Below are 20,622 nucleotides of genomic sequence, written 5' to 3' on the forward strand. Positions count from 1 at the left end.
GGTCAAAGAAAGCAGTAAAGCAACCTTTCTTTTGGAAGAAAGGAAAGAAGGAAGTTAAAAAGGGAGGGAAGGAGGGAAGAAAGAAAAGAGAAGAAAAAGGAGGGAGAGAGAAGAAAGAAAGAAAGAAAAGGAGAAAGAGAAAGAGAAAGAGAAGGAGAAAGAGAAAGAGAAACAGAGGAAGGGAGGGAGTGAGGGAGGAAGGAAGTGCTACTTCAGGAAAGGTTTTAAATCTCAGTACAAGATCAATCTGTGATAACAGCTCACAAACTTGGAAATTTGGTAAGAGAAGAACTTAAAAGGGTTAGAAAATGGCCAGATAGTGTCAGCTAAGCTAGATGGTAAAACAAAATTGAGACTAGAGAAGGAATGGAGCATTAAAGGACAAACTGAAACGAGGACAGGCGAAAGGAGCCGTAGGTGTGGAGAACAAGTCATCAAAACAACTAGAAATTTTCTGGACTGTGACACGGAGGTCAGGAAATCCTTTCGGGTGGAGCAGAAACTTGGGTAGCATATATTATTTAGAAACAACCTGATTCATGATCTTACTTATAGCAGGAAGAATCAGTGTTGTGGCTATTCCCTGCTTAGAAAGGCCGTGAGCCCAGAACTCCTTAGGGGTTGTACCAGGTTGAGAACTACACCCTTCTTTCTACAGCCCGCACATTCTTCCAGTTTACAGGCTCTTTCTCAGGCTGGGAATTCCGAAACCCAGGAGAGGCGGGGCTCCAAAACCTGGAGGTTAGTAGTTGCCAAGTTAGCCATTAAATTTCCAGGCAGCCCCTCCCCCCAAAGCTCACAAGAGAATTATTGCTGAGTTCCATTTTCCAGGGCATGTCTTTCCCCCACGAGTATTAAATCCAGATTAAATCATAAATACACGCGAGTTGCAGCCGCAACTTCATATTCCAGAGCGAACCCTGCGACTTCTGCAAACACTCCCCCTTGCAGCCAGAAACCCCGCCCCCGTTCGTAACCATGGGAACGACTGACTCTCTGCGAGCCGGAGATTCCCGGTTCCGCCCCCTCCCTAACAAATATTGTTTCCCACTATCTGTCCACATGGGCGCACCGCCTTACTATTGGTCACTGCCCCAGGACTGTGCCTTGCTCCAGCCAATAAGCGGCCTGTGCACGTGTACGCCTGCGTATCCCGATTGGTCACCACTGCTTGATCACGCACTGCCTACCTGCGCCATCCGGTGCGTGGGAGAGCCTATGATACGACTCGGTGGCCATTTACAACCAATCCGCACCAGGCGGGGCTCACAGCCGGCCTATGGGCGCGCGTCGGGGGTGGGCTGTCCCGGCCCCTTACCAGTCCCACCTGGGTTTGTTAAAGCGATAGGCCCCACGGCGCGCTAGGGCTCCACCGGGCACCGCACAGCGGCTGCGGGGCCCTCGGCGTGCCGCGGGCGCCCGTGACAGCGGCGCCGCTCTGCTCGCCACGCCGGCTCCGGACAGCTGCCGACCTCCCCGGCACGGCCGCATCGCCCGGCGGGATGGGCGGCGAGGCAGGGTCCGCGGCGGCCGTGGGCTCCGAGGGCCGCGTGAAGAGCCTGGGTCTGGTGTTCGAGGATGAGCGCAAGGGCTGCTACTCGAGCGGCGAGACGGTGGCGGGACACGTGCTGCTGGAGGCGGCCGAGCCGGTGGCCCTGCGGGCGCTGCGCCTGGAGGCCCACGGCCGAGCCACCGCCGCCTGGGGCCCGAGCCCCGGCGCCACCGCCCCCGCCGCCGCGTCGGAGGTGGAGTACCTGAACGTGCGCCTGAGCCTGCGCGAGCCCCCGGCCGGTGAGCGAGGGCGACGACCCCGGAGTCCCCGCCGGGCCACGAGAGGCTCCTCAGAGGGGCTGCCAGGAACCGGGAGGGCGCGCGCCGGCGGAAGCCCACCATCCGGGGGGCGGGGGCGGGATCCGCGGCTGGGGTCCGCCCACCCGGTGGCCGGAGCCTCAGTTTGCTCGCCTGTGATGGGCGGGTAACAATGCCCGTGCCCCCAGTTCAAAGCACCGGGGCGATCTCGCGTGGTGGGTGCGCACCTCTAGCTGCCTCCTCGCCCCCGGGCCTCACCGCGCCCGGCGTCCCGGGACCGTCCAGGACGGTCCCCGGAGTGAACCGTTGCTATGGGAACCTGTGATAAGCAGACAGAAATCTAGGTTCTGGGGATCTAGGTCCTGTCCCTTCTGGCCTGAGGAATGGAGGACGGAATCCGTCTTTGAGGGGCCATGCTGTGGTGCCCACTGGTTTATGGGCCTCCCGTTCCCATTCTGGACGTAGACGCTCGTATCTGGTTCATGATGAATTAGCAAAACCTTAGTCCTGGGAAGAGGGGAAGTAGTTCGTGAGCGGTAGGTAGGAATTCAAAGGAAGTGTTTCGTGAGCATCTTACTTGGCTTCCCTCTTCTGGAAGCAGGGTAACTGAAGAGTTCTGCCTCTGCCTTATATTCTTTGTCTTTTATTCTTTGCTTCTTTTTGTTTCCATTGCAACATCCCTTTCCCCCCCCCCCCCCCCAACCCCCTTAGGCCTTTGGAGACAGTGGGATCTGGGCATGGTAAGAGTTTCTGGAGGAAGAATTACCTTTCTTGTCCAGTCTTGTGGAGTCCGGTTAATAGTGTAGGTTTTTCCAGAAGTGGTAACCCATTATATAGGTTTCCTCAATCTCTATATTATATGTAAATGTTAAGATTTTTTGTAATTATAATAAATATGCAAAAGTTGCTTTTCTTAATCATGAAAATACTAGGAACAGGGAATCTTGGTCTTCATGCAGTTGGTGGGAGCTACTTTACACCATTTCACTCTTCTGCCTTCTCAGCTTCAGCTTTTATATATAAAATGAGATAATGGTATAAACTCCCCTCCCTTGAAGAGTCAAATGCAGTATATCACTGCTTTGCCCCTTGCTGTGTCTTCTACAAAACGAATAGTAGGTGCAGTTTTGCCTTGTCTTGGTATGGAGAAGTAGACTGTTCCCAGTTAAATCCTCAAAGTCTGTGAGAATCCAGTGATCCCAAATAGTGTAGCAAGGAAAAAACATATCTGGAACCAAAGCCTTCTTTTGGATTCACAAGTGCACTGTGTTGGGTGACCCTTTCATGGGTATGGTTTCCGGGATCTGCCCACGCACGCTTCCCCCAATGGTCAGAGACAGGGCAGATTTTCAAGATGGCTGACTGGCGTCAAGGGTCATGAAGAGAGAAGTGGTTTTTGTCCAGGACTTTGGACACTATATCTTTGTGCCCATAACTACTGAGTAAATAGATACAACATTAATAGCAGTTGGACCTGGAATTAGCAATAAGAATTGCATTGGTAAAACCTGGGCTAATAGTGTTTTGATTCACAAGTTAGACCTTGCTTTTTCATTCTGGTGGAATAGAATGGGTAAGTCTAGACAACCTGAACATTTTTTTGCTTCTTTTATCATAACAAATATTTGCAAAGATTATGTTTCATTTAAAAATCATAATCTGTTGGGTGCCTGGGTGGCTCAGTCAATTAAGCAACCGACTTCTTCTCAGGTCATGATATCACAGTTCCTGAGCTGGAGCCCCACATCAGGTTCGCTGCTGTCAGCACAGGGCCCACTTCAGATCCTCTGTTTCCCTGTCTCTGTCTCTCCCCCACCCATTTTCTCTCTCTTTCTCTCTCTCTCTCTCAAAAAGAAATAAATACTTAAAAATAAAAATCATAATCTGTTTTGTTGAATTTTTTTTAGTAGGCTCCATGCCCAACATGGGCTTGAACTCAGGACTCTGAGATCAAGTGTCAGTTGCCCCACCAACTGAGCCAGGCAGGAACCCCTAAAAATCATAGTCTTTCTAAGATGATCTCATTGAGAAAAAATAACAATTACATCTGTAGCTTGGAAGAGGTTAGCAACTTTACAGGGTCATAGATTCTCAGGGTCATTTAATTCCAAGACCTAGGTGAATTCCAATCACCTGAAGAGATTTTTTAGAAATCTAGATTTGGGGGAAATGTGCCTATGAGATCTATTTTCAGGAAATATCCCCAGATAACTGTTTGGCATTGTTAAATCTAATCTAATAGCTTGCTGCCATTGTGATTGATACTCTTCATTTTTTTTTTTTAATTGAGGAATTGTGGTTGAAAGACAAGACAGACCAGAGAGTTGGTTTCAGTTGGTCACCAACCAGCAGTCTGTCCTTGTGGGAGTCCCTCGTCCTTCCTGAACCCAAGTCCCTGTAATGATATTATAGCTCCCATGGCTCCTGGGTGCCCTGAATTAGGAGGTTGGTTGGGCTATAAGACCATTAGTGAATGGAACACCTCTCTGTGAAATTGTAGCCTTCACTGTATGAGGCACACGTAATGAGCCAAGACAACAGAAGCATAAATGGGCACATGATTCAGCTTGTGAACCTTTTTAATAAAAATAATAATAATAATAATAATAATAAATAAGAGGAAGAAAACTAAGATTTGATTCCAAAAACTATAACCTATATTTCTAAACCTTCTCAATTTCTGTTCCTATTTATGCATGGAGGTGATTGAAATTCTTCATTTTAAATGTTACATGCTTCCTGTGTGGATTTGTTTTGTCTATGATGAGAGAACTTTATCTCTTAACCTCTCAATATCCTGGGTAACTCTGTTCTCCACACGTGCCCATTGTGCTCAGCCTCATGCTGTTCCCTTCGTCTAAAACCCTGCCCTGCTCATCTCCGTGCCGACAACCCTCAGGTCCGGGACAGGCATCATCCCCTTTCCAGGTTCGGGCACTCTGTGGTCATTACTTGGGTGTGTGTGTCTGTGGCCTCCTTCCCTCCCCTGTACTGTTTGACAGTTGCCATCACTCATCTTTGCATCCACAGTGCCTGACATCTAAGCATTATAAATTTTGAACTCAAATGAAATCTCCATTTCTGAACATTGTAAAGTACTTGAATTGTTATATCCAGTAATCTAATGGTGATACATTTGAACTGTAGTCTACCCCCATCAGGAGCACTGGGATTGCCTTGAGCCTTTTACTTTGATGGCAGTAAATTGGGAGAGGCTTCCCTAGCGTCCAGTGCTGGAGACACTGCTGAGGCTTCTAGGGTGTCTCTGAGCACACGTGAGCCTTGGGGACTATCTCAGTCACTGTTGTTTTAACATAGCCTCATGTTCCTGTCACTTGCTCACTTTGCCTCCAAGTCACCCACTCTGTGTCGTATTTCTATTTGAATGACTTTCCGTGGAAGATACTATACTTATTCTGCCCCTCATATATTACACACTGAACACTGGGGACATTTGGAAGACTAAATGGGCCAATAATGCATTCCTGTTTTCTAAAAAGACAAGGTTGAAATGTTAACTGAATTGTTTCTAGTAATTAAGTGGAAAAAAAATCCCATTTCACTAGCCCTTTAATTTTTTTTTTTTTTTAATGGATGCAGTAGAAATCTCTGTTTTTAGTATCAACTGACAGGCAAATCTCAGAGTTCTCATCTGCCCTGCCCTTTCTTGGTCTTAATCAGGCCACCCTTGATGAGGGAATTTAGTCCTAAATTTGAACAGATGAACAGAAAAGGTGGGGAAGGTTTATAAGGATCTCTGCAGAGCTATCTAACCACATGGCAGCCCCGGAGTTGGCTCTGGATCTGAGTGATGCAGATTGTGTGTTCATCGGAGCTCCAGCAGCGCCTCTGGCCTTGCAGGGTCCATCCACCCTGTGTCTTGGCCTTCTGACAAGCAGGGATAAGCCTCTGTGTGCGATGCAGTGGAGCTGGCTGACCCGGACCCAGAGCAGGAGAAAGGAGGCATGCTTGTGCTTGGCCCACCCCGCTGAACTTGAACTAGCCACCTATTAATCAGTAGAGCTTACGTGCAGATGCAGGACTCTTACCTAATAAGTTGTCCTGTTGGTTTGGCTCTTTCGTATACTCGATATTCGTAATTCTCCAAGGAAATTCTTCACCCCTTTTTCCGTTTTTGTCCAAGGAATACAGAATCTGATTTTTATGCCATACCCAAAATAAATAGATGTATTTTTTGTTAAATCAGTTTTAAATGCAACTGAATACTGATATCTCATGTTAGGATAATAGTGTACCATATGCTAACATACTAATATTGATGTGTGTTAGTAATAATATTATGTTAGTATACTTGTGCTAGTCTATGAGTAGGGTGAACAAATATTTATGTATATGTATACGTGTACATACATGCACTCGTGTTCACCTATGTATGTATATGCGAACTCTAGGCTCCGACACTTTATGGTAATTACTTGTGTGATTGGTCTCCTTGAAGATTGGTCTCCATATGCTAACATACTAATATTGATGTGTGTTAGTAATAATATTATGTTAGTATACTTGTGCTAGTCTATGAGTAGGGTGAACAAATATTTATGTATATGTATACGTGTACATACATGCACTCATGTTCACCTATGTATGTATATGCGAACTCTAGGCTCCGACACTTTATGGTAATTACTTGTGTGATTGGTCTCCTTGAAGATAGAAGATGTGTGTGTGTGTGTGTGTGTGTGTGTGTGTGTGTGGTTTGAAATTGATTAAAATTAGTAGGCTGATTCAGATTTTAATTCTCTAAATCTCAGCGTACTGTACTTTATGGAGTACACTGGATATTATAGCCAGGAAAACCTCCTTTAAAAAAAATACGATTTAGGTTGTGAAAATTCTTGATCTAATACTTACCTTAGTTAAAATGTATTTTCTTTTTTAGGTGAAGGCATCCTCTTATTACAGCCTGGAAAACATGAATTTCCATTTAGCTTTCAGCTTCCCTCTGAGTAAGTGAAACTATTATTTTCATGATTTTCTTTCTCCGCAGCATGCCCTGCCAGATGTGTGGGTACCACGTACCGTTACACCCGCTTATCTTGCATTGCCCCAGGATAGACTTACCTTGTTCACACTCTTGGTTTTTTGGTTTTTTGTTTTTTTTAAGCCAAAACCAACATTTTAAGGGTTTTTTCCAGTTGTGTGTAACTGAAAGATGAACTTATAAGTTAATGTCTTTGGCTTGTTTCAGACCTTTAGTAACCTCATTCAGCGGGAAGTACGGAAGTATTCAGTACTGCGTGAGAGCAGTTTTGGAACGACCCAAGGTACCTGATCAGAGTGTGAAGCGGGAACTTCAGGTTATTAGTCACATCGATGTCAACACACCAGCATTATTAGTAAGTCCTTCCTTCTTCTCTTCCCCCTTCCCTCCCTCCCTCCTTGCTTTCAATTGCGCTACGTACATTGAGCCAGTTGAGTGGTCCTCTGTCCTGTCACTTTCTGATAGAATCTCGTAACCCATGGGCATTCACTCTAAATGTGTGATTCTAGGCCCGGCAAATTACAAATTGTGTGTGTTAATACTATTGATTATGTCTCCGTTGTTCGGGGCTTCTTTTGCCAAAAAGTTATACAGGCTTGAAATGCATTAATAAGGCTTAATAATAATAATGCACACACAGAGAGTGGTTACTTTTACCAGAGCGGCCACATTCACAGGGCTGTGGTATTCTAAACTCTTCAATAATAGCAGGTTGAGGAACAGTAATTATGGAAGAGTATTAATCATGCTCAGCCTGTTATTGAAGCTCAGGCCATTATGCTATGTATCCTTCCATTTTGCATGCCATTTTCTAACATTAAGTAAGTGCACGCAGCTGCTGTGGGGAGCCTTTCACTTATCATTTCCTTATGACAGATTTGGCCACATTAAAGCATTGAACTTCTAATAATCACCAGAAATACTGTAGGCTGATAAGAAAGATTAGGCTATAAGTAACAACAGAATAGGCAAGATGGGAGCTAATGAGCTAGATTCTTTTATCTAAACCCATATTATCAAAATAATATAAAATTATACCTTGTACTTTCATGATAGCTATGAGGACCTAATGGTTCTTCATTTAAATATGAATGAATGATTTTTTTTTTTTTTTTTTTTTTTTTTTTTTTTTTTTTTTTTTTTTTACTTCCTAGAAAATACTGGGATAATTTAAACTTTCCATCATGATACTGATGTTCCAAACATGTATGTTTAGTATCAGGGGGTTCTTTTTCTGGCCAATGTTTTTAAAGGGAAAAAAACAGGAGTTAAAAGGTGTTTTGCTCTGTTTTCATACGAAAACTGAATAGACTTTACGGTTTGTTCACTTTTAGAGTGTGAAAATATAACAGTTATGCCCTGGTCGCATGGCCCCTTGTGGCCAGAATTCTAGAACAGCCAGCACCCAGCTGACCTGGCTCACAGCTAGTTACAGCTGAAACTTACCATCCACTGACCACTTTTTTTTTTTTTTTTTTTTGCAAATTGACAATACTGTCTTATATTTTTAAAAACTACTTGAAATTGGGAAGTTAGCTACTTCTAAGCTATTCATGGGACCATGGTGGCAAATGATTTAAAGAGATTTTATTTTTTTTTTTGCCAGAAAGAGAAACTAGTAATCCTTTAATATTCTTTTATAAGTAAAAAATGTTGCGGCTTTGGGTTTGTGTATCTTTCCAACTGAGCATCTTGAATCTTGAGTCATTTCCATCGATGCTGTGGAGTGGAGAGCAGGGCGGTATGTTCAGTAACCCTGTGGATCCATGACATTGGGTTTATCTTGCTGCCGTTACGCTAAAACCCACAACATTCTAAGTTAAGGGCACTTGAAATTTCTGCCTACTAATGTACTTTTGAATTCAGGAAATGAGACTGTTTGCTTGTTCTACAGTTTAGATGCCAAAACAAGTACAATGTTCTGGTTATTGATTTTTATACCATTTCTCCTTTTCCCTAATACACACGTAAGGTTTTTTTTTTTTTTTTTTTTAATTTTTTTTTCAACTTTTTTTTTATTTATTTTTGGGACAGAGAGAGACAGAGCATGAACGGGGGAGGGGCAGAGAGAGAGGGAGACACAGAATCGGAAACAGGCTCCAGGCTCCGAGCCATCAGCCCAGAGCCCGACGCGGGGCTCGAACTCGCGGACCGCGAGATCGTGACCTGGCTGAAGTCGGACGCTTAACCGACTGCGCCACCCAGGCGCCCCATACACGTAAGGTTTTTAAAAGAAAAAGTATCAGGGCGCCCGGGGAAGTTCAGTCGGTTGAGCGTCTGATTTCGGCCCCGGTCATGATCTCGCTGCTGGTGGGTTCAAGCCCCACATCAGGCTCTGTGCCGACAGCTCGGAGCCTGGAGCCTGCTTCAGATTCTGTGTCTCCCTCTCTCTCTGCCCCTCCCCCACTCGCGCACTGTCTCTCCCTCTCTCAAAAATAAAAAAACATTAAAAAATTAAAAAAGGAAAGAAAAAGTACCTCTGTCATGTTAATAGTTATGACTACAATTTTTGATTACTACTTTAAGGGATGTTAAATCATTTTCCAGAAACATAATGATTTACAGGGTAAAACACGATGGTGTCACCTAACGTGAGTCTGAGAATTCACCTTAGTTTTCCTAAAAAGAGAATTTTTTTTATGCTTTGTGTTTTACTGAAGTATTTTGCCTAGTCTGTCACATGAGCATAAAAGTGTTGATTTGTTTTTCGGAAGACCTTTCTTCACAGTTATTTAATAAAGAATGACACGATTTTAAGTTCTGTGAATTTTCTGCTAGTTTTATTAAAGTCATGTTATTATTTGAAATTTTCAAGACCCCTGTATTGAAAACTCAAGAGAAAATGGTTGGCTGTTGGTTTTTCACTTCTGGTCCAGTCTCGCTGAGTGCCAAAATTGAAAGGAAGGGATACTGTAATGGTAAGCACAACGTTTGAAAGTCCACGTGGAAGAGTCATTCATTTTATTAGCTAACTGCAAGTGATTTTTAATAGTGTGTTTTGTAATTTGCGAACTGTATACTGTTTTAAAATGTGAATAGTACGGTTTTCTGTTTTTCACATAAATAATTGATATTTAAGTATTTTTGAGTGGATGAGTAGATTCCGTCCAACTCCTGGCATTTTTGACTTCAGTGCTTTCGCTTTAGTGACGAAGTCTAAAATTAGAAGCCTGGGAAAATGCCAGCATTTGACTCGATGTTGCAGCAGAGTGTCCAGGGCCGTGTTGCCCAGAAGAGCACTGTTGTGTGAAAGCCCCCAAGTATAGGGGGCTGCGGTGTAGACCGTGAACAGTCTGAACGGTCAGACTGCCGCCGGCGTGACCGTTTGTGAAGGGTCCGCTCCCGTACAGTGGCGTTGGCCCCCGCTCCGGGGCTCGGCCAACTGGAACCCCACGTGGTACGGGATGGTGTCATGGTGGACATGTAACGCGGATGTAAAACTTGCTGCTCCATCCACTGTCTTACCTGTGCCTGAACACTAGTTCCTTAAAAACAAAGTCTTTGTTCTCCTGTTGGCCGGGTTTTGATTTGACAGGCACTAGTGAGTCCGTCAGTGATCTTTCGTACTTTATACACCCCTGGGCCATTTCTTGGTGTGTCTTAATTTTTATAGATATTGGCCATTCACATGTCTTTAGAATTGGTAACCTGATATTGCTACGTTAGACAAGCAAAGAATGCCGTAATTAGAAAGCGGCACCTGCCGTGAGCTGCGGCGATTCCTCAATTCTCTGACGCGGATTTACAGTACAAGCCTCCCGTCAGAGGTCCCCTCTTGTGAAAGTGACTTTGTGACATTGCAGCTTTAATTGGTAATGGCTCTAGTTCACCGCGGGGAGGGCTTTCTGAAACGTCGCTGAAGGTGTTTTTGTTTCCTTTTCAGGAGAAGCTATTCCAATCTATGCGGAGATAGAGAATTGTTCCTCCCGCCTCATCGTTCCCAAAGCTGCCATTTTCCAAACGCAGACGTATTTGGCCAGCGGGAAGACAAAGACCGTCCGGCACATGGTCGCCAACGTGCGAGGAAACCACATCGCCTCTGGGGGCACCGACACGTGGCACGGGAAGACTCTAAAAATTCCGCCTGTTACTCCGTCCATCCTGGATTGCTGCATTATCAGAGTAGACTATTCCTTAGCTGTAAGCAGGGAGCTTATTTTTATACATATATATATATTTTAAAGTGTATTTATTTTTTACTTTTTAATTTAAAGCCAAGTTAATTAACACGTAGTATAGTATTGGTTTCAGGAGTAGAAGTTAGTGATTCATCACCTACATATGACACCCAGGGCTCATCCCAGCAAGTGCCCTCCTTCATGCCCGTCACCCCTTTAGCCCACCTACCCCCCCGCATCCCACCAGCAGCCCTCAGTTTGTTCTCTGTATTTAAGGGCCTCTTATGGTTTGTCTCCCTCTGTGTTTTTATCTTATTTTTGCTTCCCTTCCCCCGTGTTCCAGAGTGCTTTTTTAAAATGAAAACTATGTAGAACGGAGCAGTAACTGATGCCGTGTCCCCACCAGGCATGTACATTTAGCGGCTGACAAAATGTCACTTTACACCAGCATTCCGACAGGCTGGAGTGACGAAGACTGGCCTTTGTCTGTAATCCAAACCTATCCCCCTGAGGCATTTAATTAAGTCACATGAAAGAGTTAAGGTGCATGCAGGGGGCTGGTTGTGTTGAAAGCACCTACTTCATTTTCTACAATTCCTATGTGTAGGGCATGCTGCCTTATGCTGAAGGATGTTAAGGCCACGGTTCCCCATCACAGAGCATTCTCTCTATTTCGTGCGCCGTTCATGTGGTTTGTTGTCCGTTGCATTTGGTCAGGATGATTTACACTTGTATGCGGGAGCGGTGGCAGACAGCAGAGAGATTTGTTTGTGTGAAAAAATAAACTGGTCCATCTACTGTGAGGTTTAACCTATATTTTGCCTTTCTCTCTGTCTCTCTTTTTTGCTGTTGTTGTGTTTGTGTGTGTGTGTGTTGGCGTATTAGGTGTATATTCACATTCCTGGTGCTAAAAAACTGATGCTCGAGCTGCCCTTAGTGATTGGCACAATCCCATATAACGGTTTTGGGAGCAGAAACTCCAGCACCGCCGGCCGGTTCAGCGTGGACATGAGCTGGCTGACGCTGACGCTGCCAGAGCAGCCGGAAGGTACGGCGGTTTGAGGAGCTTTGAGCGCGAAGTTCACGTAGAGTAAGAGCAGGCGGGGTCAGGACACAGGTGCCCAGAGGACCATGACTGCTGCCGTTCACAGCGGCCCCGGCTCTTCCGGGCACTAAAAACTAGAAAACGGTGTTCCTGGAAGGGACGTGGAGAGCCTGGCCTATCCAGGACGCAGAGCTGCTGATGGCAGAGCCAGGAGTCAAGTCTGCTACTCCCGACTCCCATTCATTAGGAGTAAGACGATGAGAAAATGGTCCAAGTGCGCGTAGGGTGCGTGTGTTTTCTGCCACCACGTCTACGTGATCTGTTTTGCCTGCACTGTAACATCCACCTCTCGAAATAGAACATAGTCAGTGTTCGTAGTGATTTCACAAAAGCAGAATTGATTAAATATGTCTTGTTGCAATAAGCACAAAAACTCGCTTACTAGAGCGGGGATAAAAAAAAAAAAACATTGTTTTCACATTTATTTTTTTATTTTTTAAATTTTTTTTTTTTTTCAACGTTTATTTATTTTTGGGACAGAGACAGAGCATGAACGGGGGAGGGGCAGAGAGAGAGGGAGACACAGAATCGGAAACAGGCTCCAGGCTCTGAGCCATCAGCCCAGAGCCCGACACAGGGCTCGAACTCACGGACTGCGAGATCGTGACCTGGCTGAAGTCGGACGCTTAACCGACTGCGCCACCCAGGCGCCCCCATTGTTTTCACATTTAGCTACATTTCCGGTTTTGGTAAGAGTTCGGGAGATTAACGCAATTGACTTTGCACGGACTTCCGAGATCCAACTCCGTTCTTGTTTTAGCGCCACCCAATTACGCAGACGTGGTGTCCGAGGAAGAATTCTCTCGACACGTCCCTCCTTACCCTCAGCCCCCGGACTGTGAGGGAGAAGCATGCTGCCCTATGTTTGCCTGCGTACAGCAATTCCGCTTCCAGCCTCCCCCTCTCTATTCAGAGGTAAGCAAAGCAAAAGAAGATGAGACTTCTGCCTTGCTGTTTGTAAATAATCCTCCGTAAGTATCTGCTGCTGATTCCTAATGAGCAGGGGATACACAGTTAAAAAATTTCTCGGGTAACGTTAGATTAGCCCTGATCCAATCACCCCACTCTGTAACGGTTGCCTTGTAAACTACAGCAGGCACGTCGCGCACCGTGGATTGCCTTTAAAATGTTTTATGTGGCCATAGAACACGGAGAATTTAAGTGGCCCGCTGGGACTTATTACTGATAGGCTTTGAGCAGCTCAGCTTACAACCACCTATAATTAGAAACAGATACCAAGACCCTTTGGAGAGTGCTGGGATAGTAGTCTTAGTGTCTTGGTCTGTTTTTTCAGGTTGATCCTCACCCTGCTGATGTAGAAGAGACCCAGCCTGTGTCCTTCATTCTCTGAAAAAATTCCAGAAATCACTGTGTTCATCATCCGATTAGAATGTTGGTTCTTCCCCCGCTGCCTTTATGGAAAGAGAGGGAGAGAAGATTAGGGGAAGGACATACACGAACATCAAGATTGAAGGTGATAGAAATTGAAGGATGCATGAACTTTCCAGTGGGCTGACAAGAATGCGTTGCACAAATGTATGATAGGGTCATGTGTCCCCTTTAAATGATCCAATGAAGATGTGACAAGTCACAGAAGGTAATGGAAGTCCTGGTGGTGAGAGAGTAAGTGAAGGGTGTCTGCGCTTGACCCAAGAGAACAGAATCCATGTGGGTGGTGGAAACACTAGACGAACGTACCTTTAAACAGGTTTCTCCAGGTGGAACAGAAGTTACCCTAAGCTTTAAGGAAATATGGACTCGTTGGGAGCCTTGATCTTGAAGAAGGTAGCAGCACAGAGGTGTGTATAAATAGGAAAAAGGTCCACTCTAAATACGAAGTGACCCTCAACACGTCGGGGTCTTCATGATTTCTCCCCAGGTCCCATAGAACTGAAGTTCTTGAGAGAATCTTTTTATGAGGTCCTAATGAAGGAATACAGTTTCATATTGTAAATCAGCTGTACAGTATTATGAAACCAAGAAAGAGTTCCTTGCAAGGCATGTCCGTTCAGAGGGGAAAGATGAATTTCAGTTCGAGAGCACATTTTGTGGAAGGCTGTACTTTTTACCCCCTTCAAGTACTCTGTTAGGGTATGTGTTTGATTTTTCCCGTGTCTTAATTACCTAAGATCATAGTAGAAAAAGAAAGGGGGAAAAAAAAAGGTTGCATCCTCAGGATACCTCGATAACTACACAGGAAAAAACCAAAACAACAAAAGCCTCTCTTAACCTACCTCTAGTGGGGTTATCAGAATCCTTTTAAAACACCAGGCGTGATAAGCCTTCCGTGGAGTTCCTGCTAATTGGCAGTCCCAATCTTATCTCGCCGATCGCTAAATCCGCAGGTGGACCGAGGGAAAAATCTATAAGGTTAGCATTAGATGAAAGTTAATAGATGTATACCAAAGGGTATTTCGAAATAAATGCAGAATCAAAAGAGGGTACAAATTTTGAGGGTACCATTTAAAAAACAAAAACAAAAACTTAATTCCTGCCTAGAGACTTCAGTCTACTGACGGCAGTCACCACGCTGTACGTTATTATTCCAACTCTTTAGTAATTCTATTTAAACTGTGATTTTTTTTTCTTTATTGTCTTGGTGCAATATTTTATTATCGTTTAACCTCAGGATATTCCGACCGACAAGATTGTGTTGCTGCTGAAAGTCTGAGCAGTGTTCTTCCTGTCCCCCTGTTCCCCTCTTCTTCCTGGTCACGTGCTCACTTGCCCGTCCTTTGATCTGTTAGTTTCGTGAGCCGAGAGCACCCCGGACACCGCATGGAGGGAGGTAGGGATTCCCGCGGGAGAGATTTTGGACCAGGCAAGTACTTTGGTTTTCTCCACGTCCTACGGGTTCGACCCAGAAACCCTGGTGCTTCCATGCAGAACACCACACTTCATTCGCCAGAACGAGTCCTCTTTTCTTTCCGTCAGCCTACATTCAGTCACGAGTGTGAAAGCTCTTTTTCTAAGGTTAAGTTTTGTATTTAGAGTTAGTCGGCCCTCCGATCAGGGATTTTTCTACAAGCATGAGGTAGATGCAGACTTTTCGCCCTTCCGGACATACCTCTCTTTGTAATCACGTGAGCACCTGCAGCAGGTTTTTCTCACCGTAAGCCACTGTGTAAAATCACAACACACAACTGTTACACTGATAATGGTGGTACCGAAATCGTCACACCCCGTTCATTCCCTGCTTTGGTTTTTACTGTGTTGTGGGGTTTTTTGTTTTGTTTTGTTCTTGTTTTGCTTTGTTCTTGGTGTGTTTTTAAGCAGGTAACGTGTACTTAAGTGCTGTCGGAACAATTTTGCTTTTACTTTAAAAAACAAAAAAAGGCCACCTTCAGCCGTTTCTTGACTTCTGAGTTGTAGTTTACACGCCTTGTCACGATACCAAAACACAATGATACCAAAACACAGTGAAAGACACAAAGCGAAAGGTGTGAAGGCAGAGAAAGTCGAGCTGTTTGGCCCCACGTGGAAAAGCCAAGTAGTTGACTCCCAACTGCTTCGCACGCTCCTTCGCTAGGATTGTTTTGTCACCCGTATTAGAGAAATCATGAAACGTGCTCCCCAAACGAAAGCACAGCTGATGTCGTAGCACTTAACAGAGCAGCCGAAAGGGATGATTCGCCTTACCGAGTTGGTATCCGCCCATCTGACCTTAAGCAGTAGGTTGAAACTGCATACCTTTCGATAATCAAGACATTATTTTCCGAATGTAGAGAAGTCTACATTGGAACGGAGTTCTTGGGAATGAAGATGAAAATGCAGCTGCTATTGCTTGTTTATTCTGTTGTTTAGTTTGCAGAGAAACCGTGGCCTTAGAATTTTCTTTTTGATGCAAACATTGTGACATTGAAAATGTGCATCTTCGGGCACACAAAATCCTTCCGTGGGCGGAACTTTAATTTTGATGTTTTTGTTTTGCACAATAAGAAACTCAATAGGCAGGGGTTTTGTTTTTGATAAGTTAACTATGAAAGCTTTTTTATTTTTATTATTAAAAATGTAACAGTTCAACCCACAGGAAAAAAAAAAATAAAGATTGTATTTTGTACTCTGGTTTGAACCCCATGGGTTCCTTTTGTTAATAAAATGATGACGCTAATGCTGTGAGGTGCTGGGTTGTTTTTTGTTTTGTTTTGTTTTGTTTGCTTTATTTTTATAAGATTCTGACCTGAATTGTTACAGACATAGGGGGGAGAGTCAATACCACAAGACCAAGTGTAATTGCTGTAAATTAAGATCCTTTTGTATACGCGTATGGTCACCGGGCCGGACAGCCTGGGGGGATCCTGAGCCTGGTTTTACAGCGGGCTCCGTTTCCCCCAGGTAATCCGTTTTTAGCATTCTGTGAAGAAATGTGGTTGACATTTAGAGTAAATAAGCCCAAACTATTTTGGTTGTTGAGGGAGTACTACCTTCATTTGTTCCCAAATGATAATGGCTATTTTTTAAAGCTTCTGGAGTTTTCATGTTTTATGGGCCACGTGTTTCCCCAGTGGAATCTGGTGGGCTGCTGGTGGACGGATTGGAAGGCACTGACCCAAGCAAACCTCCCCTTTCAAATGGGTAAAAACCGTGCATTTTGTACAGGGAATATACAGTGGCATATCATCTCAAGAAAACTCCCAGACCCCCTCTCCTGGAAAATTCTCAAACTTAGCTAGGTGGTAAAGCCCAGGTAATTTACTCTCCCAAGTGTTTATAATCTTGTTAAATAATAAATAGGTCGTTTGTGGATCCTCATTTGCAATCAACATAAATCGAGACATTTGTCTCCTGCACTAAATACTGAGGCAAAATTTGTAAGTTCACCGTTGAAGTTTCTGCAGTGCCTTCTGTAAAATGGTGGGTTCCGAAATTTAGAACTAGGCAGACAATCACAAAGAATCTGGGACAAAACCCTCATATTACAAATGAGGATATCAAAACCCAGACGTGTGACCTGAAAGTCTGACCTACATTTTTCTGTAAGATCTCTGCTCATTCTAAAATTTCCTGATTCTACTACTTTAATAGAAGTCACAAAAACAGGAATTGCTTTAAGTTACACGGCTTACGACTCACTCACAGAACCGGATACTAACCATGTGCTAATCAAGAATCAGGGGAACCTGAGTGACTGAGTCCCTTAAGCATCTGACTTCAGCTCAGGTCAGGATCTCATGGTTCGGGGGTTCAAGCCCTGCATCAAGCTCTGTGCTGACAGCTCAGAGCCTGGAGCCTGCTTCGGATTCTGTATCTCCCTCTCTCTCTGCCCCTCTCCTGCTCATGCTCTGTCTCTGTCTCTCAAAAATTTTTTTTTAAAAAGGTAAGAAAATTAAAAAAAAAAAAAAAAAGAATCTGTGTACCTATCTAAAAGCCCTGCCTCCTGAAAGGACAGGAGTCCTTGACTAAATTGCTTCCTAAGTATGTTTAATTAGTAGCTGAAACCTTTCCTTCAGCAGTGGCATTTGTTTGTAACTTGATATTTTGAAATAATTACAGAGCCACAAGTTGCAATCATAGTACAGAGAGATCCTGTGTCCCCATCACCCAGTCTCCCCCAAAGGTAACCTCTTACATATATTACCCAGACTGGAGAATTGACATTGACACATTCCACACAATTAACTAGAATTCAGGGCTTGCTTGGATCTGGCCAGGTTTTGAATGTAGTCATTGTTCTTGCAGGTGTTTGTGTGTGTATTCCGTGACATTGTATCATGTCTAGGCCCATAGCATCACCATCATCACTGCAGAGAAAAACTCCATGGCTGCAAAGAGACCCTCAGGCTGCCCCTGTGCAGCCCTTGTCCGTGATGGATCTGCTGTCCCCTTCCTTCATCCCTGATGGATCTTTTTCTCCATCTCTATCATTTTGAGAATGCTAGAGACATGGAATCATTCTGTATGTACCTTTTCCATTGGCTTGTTCACTCAGGATATCACCCTTAAGAGCCACACAAGCTGGGGGGAGGCGGGAGGGGGCACCTGGGTGGCTCAGTCTGTTAAGCGTCTGATTCTTGGCTTTGACTTAGGTCATGACCTCAGGGTTCATGAGTTCAAGACCCGTGTAGGGCTCTGCACTGGCAGCATGGAGCCTGTTTGGGATTCTCTCTCTCTCTCTCTGTCTCTCTCTGTCTCTCTCTCTCTGTCTCTCTCTGTCTCTCTCTCTCTCTCTCTCTCTCTGTCTCTGCCCCTTCCCCCACTCATGCATGCACCTCTCTCTCAAATAAACTTAAAAAAAATTCATGCAAGAAGTATTGATAGTTTGTGCCTGAATGTTTCAGCTGAGACATTTTGATTTTTTTTTAATGTTTATTTATTTTTGACAGAAAGCACACAAGAGCGAGTGGGGGATGGGGCAGAGAGAGAGGGAGACACAGAATCTGAACAGGCTCCAGGCTCTGAGCTGTCAGCACAGAGCCTGACGCAGGGCTCGAATTCACAGACCGTGAGATCATGACCTGAGCCAAAGGGAGACACTTGGCCCACTAAGCCACCCAGGTGCCCCTCAGCTGAGATATCTTGAAACAAGTTGGCTATTATTTAAAATTTCATTCTGGGGGACGCCTGAGTGGCTCATTTGTTTGAGTGTGAGACTTCTGCTCAGGTCATGATCTCAGGGTTTGTGAATTCGAGCCCTGCATCGCTCTCTCTGCCTTCAGCTTGGAACCCTCTGAGGATCCTCTTATCTCTCTCTTTTTCTCTGCACCTACTCTGCTCACACTCTGTCTCTCAAAAGTGAATAAACATCAAACAAATTAATGAGAAAAATAAAATTTCATTTTGCAATTTACAAAGAAAATGTGTAACGTGTACATAATATATTTGTAAATGCTTTGGTTTTGATTTTGAGAAACTGCCTTTTATGTACAAAAATACAGAAATACAGGTTTACACACACTTTTAGGGCTTCACTTTTAGCTTGCCAAAGCACTTGAAGTATTTAACTTTTAGATGGAGATGAACTAAGCTATTATACTAAACATGAGCAAGAGGTACCTGTGATGAAAATATAAGCCAAGGAGAAAGTATCTTGGACTATGTATCCCATCAGCAGCTGATAAGTTTTAATACGGATTACACAGGAAAGAAACGGTATTTGCCTTGCATAGTTTATTATTATTATTATTATTATTACTATTAAATCTTGTGGGTTTATTTTTAAGTTTTTTTCCTGTCTCTGCTTTAATTATTTTCTTCCTAGTCCTACTTTTTAATACCTGAGATGAACACCCCACTTGGAAGCTGAGAAAAACTTAACTGTAAAATGCACACTTACTGTTTTTTTTTTTTTTTAAGCTTATTTATTTGTTTTGAGAGAGAGAATCCCAAGCAGGCTCCGCACTGTCAGCACGGAGCCCCACGCGGGTTCTGGAAATCACCAACCGTGAGATCATGACCTGAGCCGAAATCAATCAGACGCTTAACCGACTGAGCCACCCAGGTGCCCCCATACTTATTCCTAATGATCCAATAGTATAAAACATAGACTTCCTTGTGAAGACAATCAGATTTTTCTAGGCAGAAGAACCCTTCCAGAAGCCATTGCATACTAAGCGAACGAGCTTTTCCCTAAAACAAGACACGAATCTGTCAGTGAGGGAAGGAAACAGCAAAACAAATCCAAAGCTAAAGGGGTGAAGGCAGATAGAAAAGTGGTGACTGGTGCCAGTTTCCAGGATGTCAGCATAGTGGAATCCACCTCCAGCTGTTTCTGTGGCCGAGGGGAGATTTCACCCCTGCTCACATTTTCAAAAACCCAAGATGTCTCGCATGGACAGGAAGAGACACGTTTTAGGCAGCACCTGCCAGTGAAAACAAGTCAAAATATAGGCACTTCCCTCCTAATTGCCAGTGGTCTCCCCCACCCACCGCATGCATAGAAATACACACACGCGCGTGTACGTAGGCACGCACACGGACACGCTTACCGCTCACCCTTTTGTCTACACTACTTGCCTTCAGACCTGAGTCTCTTTTAGTCAAGGAAGGATGTGAGTTCTGTTACAAACGGTGGACACAGACAACACGTTCCTACACCCCCAGGAATTTGCTGGAAGAGAAGCCATTTTCTGCCAACCTCTTCTACCAACGGTCTTCCCCCAGACAGTACAACACCAGTGGAGGTATCAGGGAAACCTTATTAAAGGAGTAAACTGGGGGCCGCAGCTGCCAGGAATTTATCGTTTTTCTTATATAAAAATAGTTGCTGCATGCTGCAAATCAATCATTTTCCTGCCATAAAAATGCCATGTTTATTTTGTCTTGCTTTTTTTTGTTGTTTTTTTTTGGGGGGGGGGGGGAGAGAGAGAGCCCGAGCAGGAGAGGGGCAGAGGATCTGAAGGGGGCTCTGTGCTGACAGCCGTGAACCCGACACGGGGCTCGAACTCACAAACCATGAAATCGTGACCTGAGCCAAAGTCGGGCGCTCAACCGCCTGGGCCACCCGGGCGCCCCTTATCTTGTCTTTTAATCTAAGATGCCAACATCCATCTGAGAGTCTGCGTGATAAGCGTTCACTGTATGATAGCTGATTTGTATTTGCTCTCACTGCAGATGTTCAGACTTGCCTGGACTGGTTTACTGAGTTCATT

At 44.4% G+C, this 20,622-nt stretch overlaps 1 protein-coding gene across 1 annotated transcript; it reads left to right on the forward strand.

Moving 5' to 3' along the window:
• Positions 1–1,366: 1,366 nt before the first annotated feature.
• On the forward strand, positions 1,367–16,145 carry ARRDC4 (arrestin domain containing 4). Its single transcript, XM_030317475.1, has 8 exons — positions 1,367–1,791; positions 6,710–6,776; positions 7,019–7,166; positions 9,627–9,729; positions 10,695–10,951; positions 11,815–11,977; positions 12,795–12,949; positions 13,329–16,145. The coding sequence occupies exons 1-8, from the start codon at positions 1,503–1,505 to the stop codon at positions 13,383–13,385; spliced, it is 1,239 nt and encodes a 412-aa protein (XP_030173335.1). The 5' UTR covers positions 1,367–1,502; the 3' UTR covers positions 13,386–16,145.
• Positions 16,146–20,622: the final 4,477 nt, after the last annotated feature.

Source organism: Lynx canadensis, chromosome B3, assembly GCF_007474595.2.
Source record: "Lynx canadensis isolate LIC74 chromosome B3, mLynCan4.pri.v2, whole genome shotgun sequence".
Classification (NCBI taxonomy): Eukaryota; Metazoa; Chordata; class Mammalia; order Carnivora; family Felidae; genus Lynx; species Lynx canadensis.